Genomic DNA, 14,488 nt, shown 5'->3' on the forward strand with positions numbered 1-14,488 from the left:
TAAGAACTACTGATTTAGAAGGCATTTGTAGAATCGGCCTCAGGTCTTAATGGGTTAAGATTGGCAGGAAACCAGGAAGAGAGAGTTGGGACCCTGGGTCTCACCTTTTTCAATACTACTCCACTAACACTCAGAGGCAAATATTGTATTTTTTACCTGACTATAATTGTTTGAAAACTGTAGATACTATTTACTTTGCTGTTTACATTATTATTACAAAACATGCATTAATCACTTAAGCCCTATAGTATATTTCGGCTTATAGAAAATTGCAAATCTACAAGCTCAAAAAGTGCCATAATGACCCGTTTTGGAATTTTGACAAATTTGGAGAAATCTGTGAACAATCTGCAACATGAGTACTGTAAGTAAAACTTTCAATGTAGGTATTTTACTTAACAGAGTACTTCTACATTGTGGTATTGCTATTTAACTTAGGTAAAACAACTTACTTATTCCACCACTGCCGAAAACACAATTAATTCATGCTTGCTAGAAAAAGAAAAAAGTGTTCAAATGAAGATTAAGTTTAGAGATTACATATTGTTTCAATGTTATGCTCCATTGATAGGAAAGCTAGTTGGCAAACCTATACTGTAGCACTAATACAGGTGGTAAAAGTTAATGAGTGTGCGCTTTAAACTTTAAGTACCATTAGCTCAAGATGTGACCGGACACAGGTACTAATCAGGTAATAATCATATAATTTACGCTTGTGTAAACACAGCTTTGGAATGTTTCAAACAAAAGCCACTTGTGTGCGAAGATGCTCATCTTCCCATTAGACTTAAGTTTACAGTTTAATGGAGTCTGTGTCTGTTGCCATCACTGTATTTAGACTGTTACAACGTTGCAGTCATGGCTGAATGGGTATGGGAAACAGAAGGTCAATGGTTTGCCTCCCGGTCTCGGCAATGAGTCGAAGTGTCCCATGAGCAAGACACTTACGGTAAATCCTAACACTTTTCTGTTTTGCTAGTAGAAGTCATTCATCCCATGCTCTTTTGTCTATCAGTGGGCACTTGAATAATTGGAAAGAAAAAAAACAGAAATCCATAATTTGTATTGTCTTATTCCGAATTCGAACCAAGGTCTCGCCTTTCTGTCAGGCAGTTCTATGGTAAAGACGCGCTGGAGACACACTCCTTTTCCCAGCGATTAGCATTGTGATTCAGCGCTCTCCTCTAGTGTTTTTTTGGCAGAGCGCTAATTGCCCGCCTCAAGCAAAAATTGTTCTTTGAATCCTTACCACAACCATGAGAAGTCCATGTTTACCATTGTTTCAGCTAGGGCTATTTGGCACAGCGACGGTTAATATGTTTGAATATTGCTGGCATCAGTAAACAATCTGTCACTCAAACAAATGCTTTCTGTTGACATGGCCCCCAAAGCCAGTTTTTTTTATTTGTCTATATAAATATCTTTATTAGTATCACGCAAAGTTGACATGTCAGAGCAGTTAAGACATGTTTTCTTTTTTTCCCCATCCCTCCCCCATATTGTTATTGCTGTCATATTTTCCTTTCCAAAAAGACAAATAAAAAATAAAAGAAAGAACAAAGAAAAAAGAAGAAAGAAAACAAAGAAAAAGTCCAGACAAACAAACATGCATACATGATATCAAACTAGGTATAAACAATAGAATGTGAGATAGAAAATAAATGATAAATAAAAAATAAGAATAAACAATAGACAAAAACTAAAATAAATACATAAGTGAGTTATCCAAATGCAAAACATGTGTCACAAGCTTATGTAGGTAATACATAGAGTTGAAATGCTGTCATACATCACCGTCCATCAATCACATATCCCAGTGGTTCTCAACCAGTGGTCCAGGGACCACCAGTGGTCCTTGAGGGGGTTCCAGGTGGTCCCCAGCTAAATGATGGAAGAGGTGGTAACCAAATGGACCCTTACTGGGTAGATCTTTAACTCTTGAGAGTGTAAAATGAAACCAAATGGACTCTTACGGGTCCATTTGGTTTCATTTCACGCTCTCAAGAGTTAAAGTATTGTTAAACATCTGCATTACTTCATTTGCGAGAAGTCTACACAATTAGAGAACACAGCAGAAAAGATCATAATTTGATCAACGTTTGCCTGTCATCTCTCCTATGCTATGGCACCAACATCAATACAGCATGAATTGAGGACGAAATCTCATCAACGACTACGAAATATTCAAAGTCTTGGGTCTGAGAATCTAAATCTCATCAAATGGTGGTCCGTGGCTCAAATGCCGAATAAAGAATGGACCGTGATATGAAAAGGGTTGAGGGTTGGGATATGTCAGGACACCCCATTATAGATACACACAGGTTTCCTAAGCCAGTTTTTGTTGCAGTGTGAGTGGACTTGCCTGGCGGGTTGTAGGGCTGCATGTTCATGCTTAGTCTGCTTATTCCGATTTACACTTGTAAGTCGCTCTGGATAAAAGCCTAAATCCTAAGTTGTGTCTTACCTCCACACAGCTGGTGGGCATCTCAGCCGGCTTGTTGTTGATGTTGAAGCGATACCAACCGGGGGAGAGGGAGTGGTCACAGATAAGGTCCTGGATGGCCGTGTTCTGGATCTCCGTGGAATCAAAGTCCACACTCCGGTACGGGTTCCTCAAGGTGCGGTGGCCTCCTGGGGAACACTCTGGGGGGGCTGGAGGGCACAGAGGTCGAGGTGAGAGGGGGTATACACAGTACAATCTCAGTGGTTCTCAACCTTTTTTTGAGCTCTGGACCACTAACATATTTCAAACAATCCTGAAGGACAAGCCTACCCCACCTACTTACAATAATATTTAGCACTAGTCCATACCCGGGGATGTTGCACGGATGCACACTCAAACGATGTGCAGAAGACGTGACTTAGATGGGACCGCAATGGGCACTACAGATCCCATAGCACGTGTCTGTGCTAATAAACAGCTTGAATTTGGGAAAAGTACAAAACAGCTTCAATTCATTCTAAGAACCACTGGGGAGAGAAATGCACGAGAATAGCCATGTTAAAGGAGAATACCGGACAAATTAAGTGTTGTCTTTGATGTCTCGTTACTCACCGACCGACGTGAAAAGTGGCGTTCTTTTTTTCCATAGATTCCCGTGTCGTAATTTTTTAAACCCCCTCCGTTGTCAGAATGGGAGCGCGTGGGTTAGGGAGATTCGTCTATTATAACCGAGGCAAAGTTGTTTTTCTCTCTACTGCTAGTCATTGTGGAGTCTCATGATAGTCAAACATGCGTTGAAATTTCCTGCAAGGCCACCGTTAACTCTTTAACTGCCAAAAACGGGAATTCCCATCCGATGGCTCTATGGCTATCATGGCCAATGACGGAAAGACGAAAATATAAAAAAAAAAAAAATTGAATTGAATTTTTTGGTTTATCTCAAAGGAACTAGGAGATAACGCTATCCAAAAAAATGCTGCTCCATTCACTTCAATGTTAAAAAACAAACAGAGGAAAAATGCACCTTTTTCGTGGCAGTCTGGCAGACACAGTCTGAAATAAGTCTGGCAGTGAAAGAGTTAATGGCGAACGAGTTAACACTGGTTGCTTGTTTCCAGAACCTGGCAACACGAGTTGCCAGGTTCTGGAAAGAAGCATCCAGTGTTAAATCGTTCGCCATTAACGGTGGCCTCGCAGGAAATTTCAACGCATGTTTGACTATCATGAGACTCCACAATGACTAGCAGTAGAGAGAAAAACAACTTTGCCTCGGTTATAATAGACGAATCTCCCTAACCCACGCGCTCCCATTCTGACAACGGAGGGGGTTTAAAAAATGACGACACGGGAATCTATGGAAAAAAAGAACGCCACTTTTCACGTCGGTCGGTGAGTAACGAGACATCAAAGACAACACTTAATTTGTCCGGTATTCTCCTTTAACTGTGTAGAAGTCCCTGTCCTTATGGCACTGTAGCACGCTGAGGGCTACTGGAGGTTGTTGCTGACACAATATATGAGAGACTGTTTTGCAATGGAAGCTTCTGTGCTTTATAAATAATTATTTAAGAATAAACTCCCATTTCACCTAAGACAGGCAGCCTCTGTGGATAGCTTTAAAGCACAGCTCAAGACTTTTGATTGATTGAATATTTTATTAGGCAAAAAATGTAAAACAGCACAGTTACATTTAAAATACTTTGTCTAACAGGTCCGTTCATGAAAGACCTTGCGGTCTTGTTTCCAATGAGGGCCTTGGTATTCAATTCATAGACATATATAGTGGCACCACAGTTCGAATATCAAGACCTATTTCTTCACTCTTGCTTTTAGTTGATTTTTAAATCTCTGTGTTGTTATTCATGTCCTCACTGTTTTGCCTGATTCACTGCCTTTTTTGCTTCTATTTTAATGTTGTTTTATGTAAAGTAAGTTTACCAGTAAAGTAGAAGTTCCTCAAATTTGTACTTTGTTACTTTCCACCACTGCACTGAGATAACTGTGCACCACTGAGGAAGAACTGTCTGTGTGTGAGAGGCCTGAGCCCAGGGGTACAGCATCCTTCTATAAAGAGGACAGCACAATTAGACAATTGACAACACCTGCCAATTGCCGAATCACCCCCTGTCTCCACCCATAGCAGTCTTAGTTGAGTGAGAGTTCACAGAAATGCTAATAAACATTTGGGGAAAGTGTAAAATTGGCTTCCTCCCTCTCTTCGTATGCCAATGGTCCATGTACTGTACATATTCAAGTTCAGGTCCATAGACCATATTCACACGGCGGCCATGTTGCTATTAAGTTAATGAAGCGCCACCCCGGTTGCCATGGCGACGGGGTGGCACTTTCAATGTAAAATTCCATAATGGCCACCGTGTGAATATGGTCAATTGGTCAACCAACTGAGAAAAACAGATGAGGACAGACGGAATGACAGTTTGAGGTTTCCTCATTCAACCTCATAGGATAGTAGTATTGGGAAGGCATAACACAGTGATTTCTTCTTTTTTTGTTACATTAATGATCTTAAAGCCACTGAAAATAGCTGATCTGCAAGCTTATAACGCGTCATAGTGTGCACCTTTTATTCTGAAAAAACACTCATACCATAGCAAATGATGGTGATTTTGGACAAAATGTTCAATGGGAACGGCGTGCGTGTGAGCTCATGTGTTTGGGCATGTGTGTGGGCGTGAAAATACATAGTGAGGGTAGAGGGACAAGGCAGTGAAAGCCCGTCATACTTAATATCACCCAAACTAAAACTAATCTATTGCCACACTGGTACAGTAAGTCTTACCTTTCCACAATGAACACATACTGTATAGTACAGTAAAAGAACCAGTAAAAAGCGCTGAATCGAGGCTTTAATGATACACAGTCTAGAGCAGTGTTCTCAAAGTGGTGTCCGGGGACCCCCAGGAGTCCTTGAGGGGGTCCCCAGCTAAATGAGGAACAGTTTAAACACTTATTGTGTGGCTATTTGAAAATAGGCCATCTTCAAGCTCACAACGCATCACATAGCGACGTGTTGTGAGCTTGTTTTCAAAATATTTTGACAAATGTTCTCTTATGGGGGTCCCTGGCACAAACCTTTTTTTCTGATGGGGGTTCTGTTGGCCAATTACATACATTTGGGGGTCTTTGACATGAAAATGTTTGACAAGCACAGGTTTTATACACTGGGAACTAGAGGAAAGTCAGTGAAAGCTTCTGGAGTCTCATTGGGCTTAAGAAGGGGTGAGGTGAGGCTATTTTCAAAACACAGTGAATTAGGGCTTTAGGGATTTAGGATGCATTGTGTCAACAGAGACAGCAGGGGGGAGGGGAACCAGTGTCAAACCTGTGACTCCTTCAACATGGGCTTAGAGGAGCCGAGGGGAGATTATTTTCCACTGACAAGTCCTGCACTTTCTTCAGTTCACACCTACAGTAGACTATGAACCTCCGTCTGGCCAAAAATAACACATTGGAGCTCTAATCCAGTAAATTGTTGCTGTCGAGTAGAAAACTTGTATGTCCAAAACCGTTACTTTTCAGGAAATGGTCAAAAAAGAGCTTGTGTTCCAATGGATCCAATGTAGTTATTATTTAGTCACAAGCTTGTTGGTTCAATATGTATAAAACCCACAGACATAATTAACCACTTTAACATAAGAAAATAATAATAAAATAACAGCAAAAATAGCACTTTTATGCAACACACTTGTATGCCGAAGTAAGCATACATTTATGAAAAAAACATGAAGAAATACAAGATTTAAGCCCCTAATCCAGTAAATAAAAGCCTGTGAGAAGTGAATAGCGGTCAGGGAGGGTTAGAGGTAAGTGCAAATGAGGTGAGGTCACACCGTTTTAAAAACACAGGCAATTGCGGCTTCGCGACTTAAGACTCAATGGGAACTGCATGTGTCAACACAGATGGGGAGAGGGCGAAGGTGATGAAAAATTGCTTCACCCCAGTGCTCTTAAAACAGCAACAGGCGTAATCCGAAGAAAGGTGAGAATAGCTGCCACTGACAAGAGCTACCTTCCAACCAAGAAAGACAATTAACTAGTCAGGAAGAGTGAATTTCAACCTGGCCCCAAATATAATGGGGAACGTCATTATAGAAGAATACTTTGAAACATGTTCACTTTTTCCTGGGACAATTTGCTAAATGTTTCCCAAAAAATACACAATTTTCAACATTTTAAAAGATGGCAAACATTGCCTATTTGTGTGCTCTCAACGTGCCGCCATGCGATGCTCGGGAACATCAGTGAGGTTGGAAGGGCAGGAAGGATCACTTCACCAAGCAGAGGTTATCTAAATCACTAAGAATAACATGCATTCCTTTTGAGCCCCTCGCTCCTCTCCAAACCTGCCCCGGGACGGGACCCTGCAGCCAACCGTGCATGCATGACCACACTTCTGAACATAGTTTGCAGATGGAGCCTGAAGAAGCTTATTTTTGGGGGTGTTATTTGAGCAGAATGTGTAATTTGCAACGTTACACATGTAGCCTTAGATGTCACAAGCTACAGTAGGTTTCAAGATTTGGCGGCCCCTCTGTAGTAACTTTGAGGGACACCTAGGGGTCCCGGACCCCCCGTTGAAGACCCCTGCTGTGAGCGACAGTAGCATGCTACGTTCCTACTATGCAAGCTTCTGAACTGCCGTTCAGGGGACAAATGATGTTGTTTTAATTGAATTGCCTTAGGTCAACACAGCCCCTTTTCTCAACAAACCTGAACAAAAGGCAAAAAGCCTGTCCTTTCACTTGTAAACGACAAACTCGCTCCCCATTCAGTGTTTGACTTTCATCGCGGAGGGTGAGGCACTGGAGTGGAAACGTCAGGAGAAAAATAAAAAAAGTAGCTGCTGTGTAAACTGCCCGAATACAGTCAGAACGCCCCCCCGACAGACAGTGAGAGGACCCCTTGAAAGACACCGTGCTTGTTTACATCTGCCCTTTTCCTGCTCGCACACCTTGTCTGGAAGATAGCTAACGAGAGGTGAGGTCACAGGTCCTTCAAACAACCACGTTTTAGACAGTGGTGGAAAGTAACTAAGTACTGTACCTTTACTAAAGCCACGCAAGTGTAAAACAGGGCTTACTGTAAGTGGCTAAAACTTGTCCTTGAACATATTTTTTAGTTACTTATACTTTACTTATAATATTTCCATTTTTCGATAGCCTACTTTATACTTCCACTCCACTACATCTCAGAGACAAATATTGTCATTTCTACTCAATTATTTCAGAATGTTAGTTACTTTGTATGTAAAACAGTACTTTTTATTTTTTTGTTACTTTGTAGATTTCGATTATTATTACAACACATGCGTTTATGCGAGTACTTCTGATAATTCTGATGCCAATTCTTCTTTTACTCAAGCAAAATTCTTAATATAGGACTTTCACTTGTAACAGAGACATTGTGCATACATTGTGGTATTTCTACTTTTACTCATGTAAAACAGTACTTTTTTCCCACCACTGCTTGCTTACATACATGTGCCCCTCTCTAGCTCACACACCTTGTCTGGGAGCTAGCTAACAAGACGTGAGGTCACGGGGTCGTCCAAACAACCAGGTTATTTTTTTCTTTTTTAAATGACAACAGGCGAGACTTCAGCTGTCCCAAATCCCAGACTTTAATGAGTTTACAGAGTCTGGGGGGGGGTCAGTCAGAGGGGGTCCCAAAGTGGGTTTAAGCCAGTGTTTCCCAAACTGGGGTCTGGGGGAGGGATGGCAAAAAGATCACAGGGGGGTGTGTGAGGACTTGTCTGTTTGGAGGTGGTTTGATTGATTGGATACTTTATTAGACATAAATGTAAACAGCACACGGTACAGTCAGACATTTGGGTCCTGGTTATCCTTTGGTACAACATGTATAAAATCATAACTTGTATTTGGGTCATTATATTGTCAAAATCAGTGAAATATAGTCTGCATCTTTCAAGATCTTTCAAAAAGTTTCAAAAATAGCTAAAATAGATGATCTACAAGCTCGCAATGAGCAACTGTTTGCTATTTGTAGTGCGAGAAGTATATAGGGCTTAAGTGGTTTACCATACATGTTTGAAAAATACAAGAGACCGTGCGCGTGCGTGCATACATGCAGGAGTGGGGGGTCTCAGCTTGTGTCAGATGTAAGTAGGGAGTGCTCCAAGGAAGAAGGAAAAAAAGTTTGGAACCACTGATTTAGGCGGATGGGGGGGGGGGTGATGGTGTTGAAGGTAAGCTAATGAATTGGACCCCAGGGATAAGGAAAGATCTCCCTGGAAGACTTCAGTGGCCCAGACGTGCTTGGCTCTGTGCTACCTCCTGTTTCTGGGTAAAGAAGATTAAAGCGAGAGAGCAGCATGTTAACATAACTGTGGCGGTAGGGTCCGTTCCCCCCCGCCCCCCCCCTCGAGGCCCGGACTGACTGTCACTCACTGGGAGAACAACAGAGACAGGCCTGCGACCAGCTGGTATTAATTAACCCATTAAGGCCTGAGGTTCCGATTCTACAAATGTCTTCTAAATCAGTTCTAAAACAGTTTTCTGGAAAATTTTATGTTGTTATATCAGTGGTTGTCAAGGACCCCCAAAATTATATGTATTTGGCCGCCGACCCCCATCTGAAAATATTTTGTTCCAGGGACCCCCCAGAGGCAAAGATTTGATTTACAAATGTTTTCTTTAATTGCATATTACTGTATTGTCTCTTTTTTTATTCTGTCATGTCTATTTTGAATGTATGTTTTGTTCTTTGCTTTAAAGAAATATATATATATTCAAAGATTTGCAAAAATGTTCACGATTTTTCAAAAATTGCAGATCTACAAGTACATGTGCTTGTATATCTGCTCATTTTGAATAGCCAAAGTATAAAATAATGGTTTAAGTGGTTACACAGATGCATTCTCCGTTTTAATGGGTTAAGCGCTATTAAGAGTTTTGTTTTCAAACTTGTATTAGCCCCAGCATCCCAAATCCCAATTCTACGGCAAGTATTTCTACGCCACATTTCTCTTTTGGTCTGAAAACACTTTGAAGCCCATCTAGACCAGCGATCCTCAACATGTGGGCCCACTGGGGGACCACGAGGGCGTTGAAACTGGGCCCCCAAATAATTGGCAAAACCCTTGATTTTTATGATCATCAACAGTTTCAAAATTTTCAAGTGGGCCCTGCTCCAGAAAAGGTTGATAACCAATGCTCTAGACCCTAAACCTACAACTTCATCACACACAAAAAATGGGAAAGAAATCTATATTTCTTGGCATGTTGGTACCAGATGGATGAGCTTTGACACACACAGGACGGTGGAACAAGTATGAAAATGCTTTCGATAATCACAGGAAAAGTACTGCAAAGTCACTGTGGCATGCACTGTTTCATAGCAGTAAATCCTAAACATTTGGGACTCAAAAGCCAAGCCATTGCTTGCAGAATGTGCTTTCCTCCTTCGCTGATCAGTGCCAATACTATGCTGCACATAAAACCAGTGGTGGAAGAAGCAATCCGATTGTATACTTACATAAAAGTAGCAATACCACAAGAAACATACTATATTAAAAAAGTACGGCCCTGGCCTCCCTAGGTTGGCAGAGGGAAGGTAGTGCCCAGGATTACATAGACAATTGGCACTGGGTGTAAAAAATGGGGTTACAAAATTGTGGGATAAAAATGTAAGTAAAAAAAAAGAAAGAAAACAAAAGTACCAAAGTAAAAGTACTGAAATGTTTTCGAAAATAGCTGATCTACAACCTCACAATGTACCTTATGGGCTTGCAGTTTGGCTCTTTTTGATTGGCCAAAGCATAAAAACGGGCTTTATTGGTTATAATCGAAGAAAATTTTACATTTTCCTCTGAAATTTGTGGAGTAGAAGTATAAAGTATTGAAAAATGGAGACACTCAAATAAAGAACCTCTAGTAGAGTACTTGATTAAATATACTTTGTTACTTTCCACCACTGCATAAAACCATGCTTTGCGACATTCCTTTTAAGATGTGTTTCCACTGTAACCCCCCCCTAAACACATGGCACTGATGTGTACACACACATTACTCTCATAAAAGGACCACAATGGAAATAAGCTCTCAAAGTGTTTTTGTGTTTTATCCTTTTGACAGATATGTAGAAATATATCGTCATGTACTGTAAATGCAGTTTTGTCAATAAAACATAAATCAATCAATCAGTATCAATCAATCTAACTCTCTGTCTGTCTGTCTGTCTGTCTCTCTCCCCACACACTCCCTATGCACACAATATTGTACTGAATGGAGTTACACTACTTTAACTCGCATCGTTGTAAAGCCATCCTTTTCAGTGACATTCCTTTTATATTGTCACTCCTCCACCATAGTGGGGCGACGCCCCCTGTAACCACAGGTAACCAATGTCCAAACATTCTGTGACAGGCTCTCATACAATTAACTGCACTGGTTCTCAAAGTGGGGTCCGGAGACCCCCAGGGGTCCTTGAGGGTATTCCAGAGGAAAGTGTGAGAGAAGGCCCTATTTCATTTTGTCGCGTTGTCAGCTCCTATTTTCAAACTCTTTCTTGTCCTGGCACAAGATGATATGTCCTTATTTGCATAATATACAGTGAAATGTGACATCTGCATTCAACCCATCCTAAGAATCAGGAGGCAGCGCCTCTGGGAGCAGTTAGGAGTTGAACTGTCTTGCTCAGGGACACTTCCATATAGATCGGGGTGCAAACCGGGGACCTACTGTTTCCCAGGCGGCCTCTCTACCCACTCAGCTACAGCCACCCCGATATCTTTTCAAATGGGGGTCAGAGACTAAATACTTATCAACTCGGGGCCCCCCCCCCCCCCCCCCCCCCCGAGTCCTTGTCTTAAAGAATGTTTGAGAACCACTGATTTACCAATACCGGCGGTGTAGAAAGGTTTGCTGCTGTGATGGGAGATAGTGATGGGTTCTGCCCACCCAGGACACTTGTTTTTATGACCCTCTGTGTCGCCTACTTTACGACTGCATTCTTTGATCCTCTCTGTGACATTGTTTCACAAACACAGGGATCGGGGACACGTTTTTATGGGTCGTCGTGAGTAAATAGCCCCCTTGTTTCTTTCTTTTTCTTTTTACAATAACATTAAAAAGGTTTTCTAAGATTTTCCATAAACATAAAAAGTCCAACAAAATTACAACAATTCAGAATTCTTTTACAATTTTCTAACAGAGAGAATGGCTGATCTACAAGCTCACAGTGTATCGATGTGACATGCTGTGAGCTTGTAGATCGGCTGCATTTTCTCAATTTGTAAATGGTTCATTCATAATGTTTTGGTGGGTCCTGGGTAGACACCATATTTCTCTTTTGGGTCTCAAGATGAAAAGGTTTGTGAACCCCTGCTCTGTGACAACGCTGGCATCTCAGGCGGGTGGCTGTGATTGGACAGGGATGCCATCAATCAATCAATCAGTGCCAGGATTTCCTAGTTTATTTTCTTTTCGAAACATCTTTAACTTTGACTGAGTTAACAGCCTAATAACTACCCCATGTTTATGGAGCTGTCTGTCACAGGCAGCTGGCTGCAATTCATTGCATTCTACTGACATTATACTACACTTACTCTACTTGAGTAGGTTTTTTACTGATGCCACTTTTTGAACCCCGCTATCTCCAGTGATCTATGCACCTGCTGCTGAGTTTGTTTTTCTAAAGGCATCCATCCTGTTTGATGTCAGCCGTCTATTGGTTAACGATCACAAGCCATTTTAAGTGAACTAAAGCAGAGATGCTTCCTCAAGTCTAAACCTTTTTTTTTATATCAGGGAACCCCAGTTTGATATGCATTAGGCAAACCTTTTCGGGAACCATTTTGGGGTCACAGACCCATTTTTATGGGTCGCGAGTTAATATCCCTTTTTTTCTTTGTTTCCTAATTTTTTTTTATTATAATTATATCAAAGGATTTCCCCAAAAAAATACAATTTTAGACCTGCTTTTTCCACAAGTTTGGGTCCCAGGGAGACATCAAATTTCTCTTTTGGGTGTTGAGCTAAAACGTTTGGGAATCAGTACCTTAGGCCACGGACTCCCACTTGATATAACTTTTATCTCTGAGACTTCAATATACTGTAAAATCCTCAGTGTTCATTTAACTCTGAGAGTGTACAAATGGAACCAAAGAGACCCTTTGGTTCCCTTGGCTCGGCAGCAGGTCTGAACCGGAAACACACATGCGTTTGTCCTGTTCAAATCTGCTGCTGAGCCAATCACACAAAGCTATGGGAAAATGAACTGGAACAGGAAAGTATGCCACCTTCTCAAAACCGGGAGCCTATTGTGTTCATATATTACTGTAGTTGCTTGGTCTATATGCAGCGGTTTCTAACCCCTAAAGACTAGGGACCCCACTTTGAGGACCAATGGTCTAGGGCCTAGACCATTGGTTCTCAAAGTGGCGTCCTTGGGGGGTTTCCAGGGGGTCCCCAGCAAAATGTGTTAATATAGCATCACAATAATTTTAACCACTTTAACCTTTTATATGTATTTGGCTATTCAAAAATAGCAGATATACAAGCTCATAGCGCGGCAAATGAGCTTGTAGATCTGCTATTTTTGAAAAATCGTGAAAATGTGTGCAAATCTTTGAATATATACATTTTTGAAGTAACGCGAGCATTTGTAACTCAAATATTTGCTTCTGGGGGGGGGGGGGGTCCCTGGAGGGAGGGGGGTCCCTGGAATAAAATATTTTGAGATGGGGGTGTCCGCGGCCAAATACATATAATTTTGGGGGTCCTTGACATGAAAAAGTTTGAGAACCACTGTCCTAGACTCATTTACCCCTGCACCCCCAGAGCACCCACATCTTTGAGAACTGTTAACCTGCCACAGCTGTTCGCTGCTATTCATTAAAGGGATACTTCACTTTCGGGCCGGGGACACATTTAAAATAAATATTAAAAATAAATGAAAAAAGTTATGGAAAATTCATGGCCCCCTCACACATTAGTAGGACACTGCGTGTCGTGAGGGGGCCATGAATTTTCCATAACTTTTTTCATTTATTTTTAATATTTTTTTTAAATGTGTCCCCGGCCCGAAAGTGAAGTATCCCTTTAAGCTCCATCCCTCTGGATTGAGGGGGGGGGGGCTAAGGTGTAAATCAGATGTAGATCCAAGGCTAGATTTCCCCTTGACCCAAACATTCAAAAACATGCATCCGATTTTTTACTCAGTTTTGGCACAGCTCCAGTCATGTTGAGCCAGATGTACCTTTAGACCAGTCAGTGATGTGCGTCTCAAACATTTTCATGTCAGGGACCCCCAAATTGATGCGTATTAAACCGCAGACCCCCATTTGAAAGTATTTGGTGCCAGGCCCCCAATAAGAGAATATCTTAGATGTTAGATTAGATACAACTGTCTATACTGTAGATGGGGAGAGAAATTAACCACTTTCAACCTGTGTCCCTATTTTGTGCATGTAATAAAGAGATATTATGAAACATTATCTTACGGTCCACAAGCTCACAACGCATGATCGCATCACAGTGTTGTGAGCTTGCAGATTGCACATTTCCTGTACCTGTTCCTTATTTTGCTGGTAATCCCCTGGAACCCCCCAACCCAGAACCACTGCCTTAGAAAAAAAATCTTGTCTGATTCAGTAGACGTTTGCACAAAAAGGAAAACAATTCAAATGTTTATAAACAGGAGAAAGTAATCAATCTGAAAGTGCCATGGCTGTCTGGGACAAGGGCAGACCAAATGGATCTTTTTACACAGCCAAAGGAGAAGAATGAATGAGCTGGCTGAGCTGAGCCAAGGATGGACTTAGAGATGAGATGAGATGCTTCTCTGTTGAAAGGCTCATCTAATCGTCCAGGTGCTGAGTGATGGGTATGAAGGACTCACCACCACCCCCACTCACACACACTCACACACACACACACGCGCACACACACACACACACACACACACACGTTCCCCATGGCTGGCTGACATGTCCTCTGTGGTTTGAACATGAAGGTTGTCTCTTTGGAAAACAGTCATTACTGACCTCACTGCTTTCTGACTGAC

General features: G+C 41.6%; 3 protein-coding genes across 5 annotated transcripts in view; all 3 read right to left on the reverse strand.

The window, feature by feature from the left end:
- LOC308080973 (von Willebrand factor D and EGF domain-containing protein-like) overlaps positions 1–5,804 on the reverse strand; it is a gene marked incomplete at its 5' end in the record, with an annotated part of 39,328 nt that extends 33,524 nt beyond the window's left edge. Inside the window, 3 exons of the mRNA XM_080457380.1 lie at positions 2,465–2,652; positions 4,420–4,507; positions 5,787–5,804. Coding sequence (XP_080313506.1) covers positions 2,465–2,652; positions 4,420–4,507; positions 5,787–5,804 — 294 coding nt within the window. The remainder of the gene's footprint in view (positions 1–2,464; positions 2,653–4,419; positions 4,508–5,786) is intronic.
- The window catches only part of LOC308080976 (uncharacterized protein), a 1,029,623-nt gene that overhangs the window by 402,009 nt on the left and 613,126 nt on the right, over positions 1–14,488 (reverse strand). The gene's annotated exons all lie outside the window — the stretch shown is intronic.
- LOC308080972 (uncharacterized protein) overlaps positions 1–14,488 on the reverse strand; it is a gene marked incomplete at its 3' end in the record, with an annotated part of 220,493 nt that overhangs the window by 97,890 nt on the left and 108,115 nt on the right. The window lies entirely within an intron of this gene.

This window comes from Gymnoscopelus braueri, assembly GCF_963280865.1.
Source record: "Gymnoscopelus braueri genome assembly, contig: SUPER_24_unloc_1, whole genome shotgun sequence".
Classification (NCBI taxonomy): Eukaryota; Metazoa; Chordata; class Actinopteri; order Myctophiformes; family Myctophidae; genus Gymnoscopelus; species Gymnoscopelus braueri.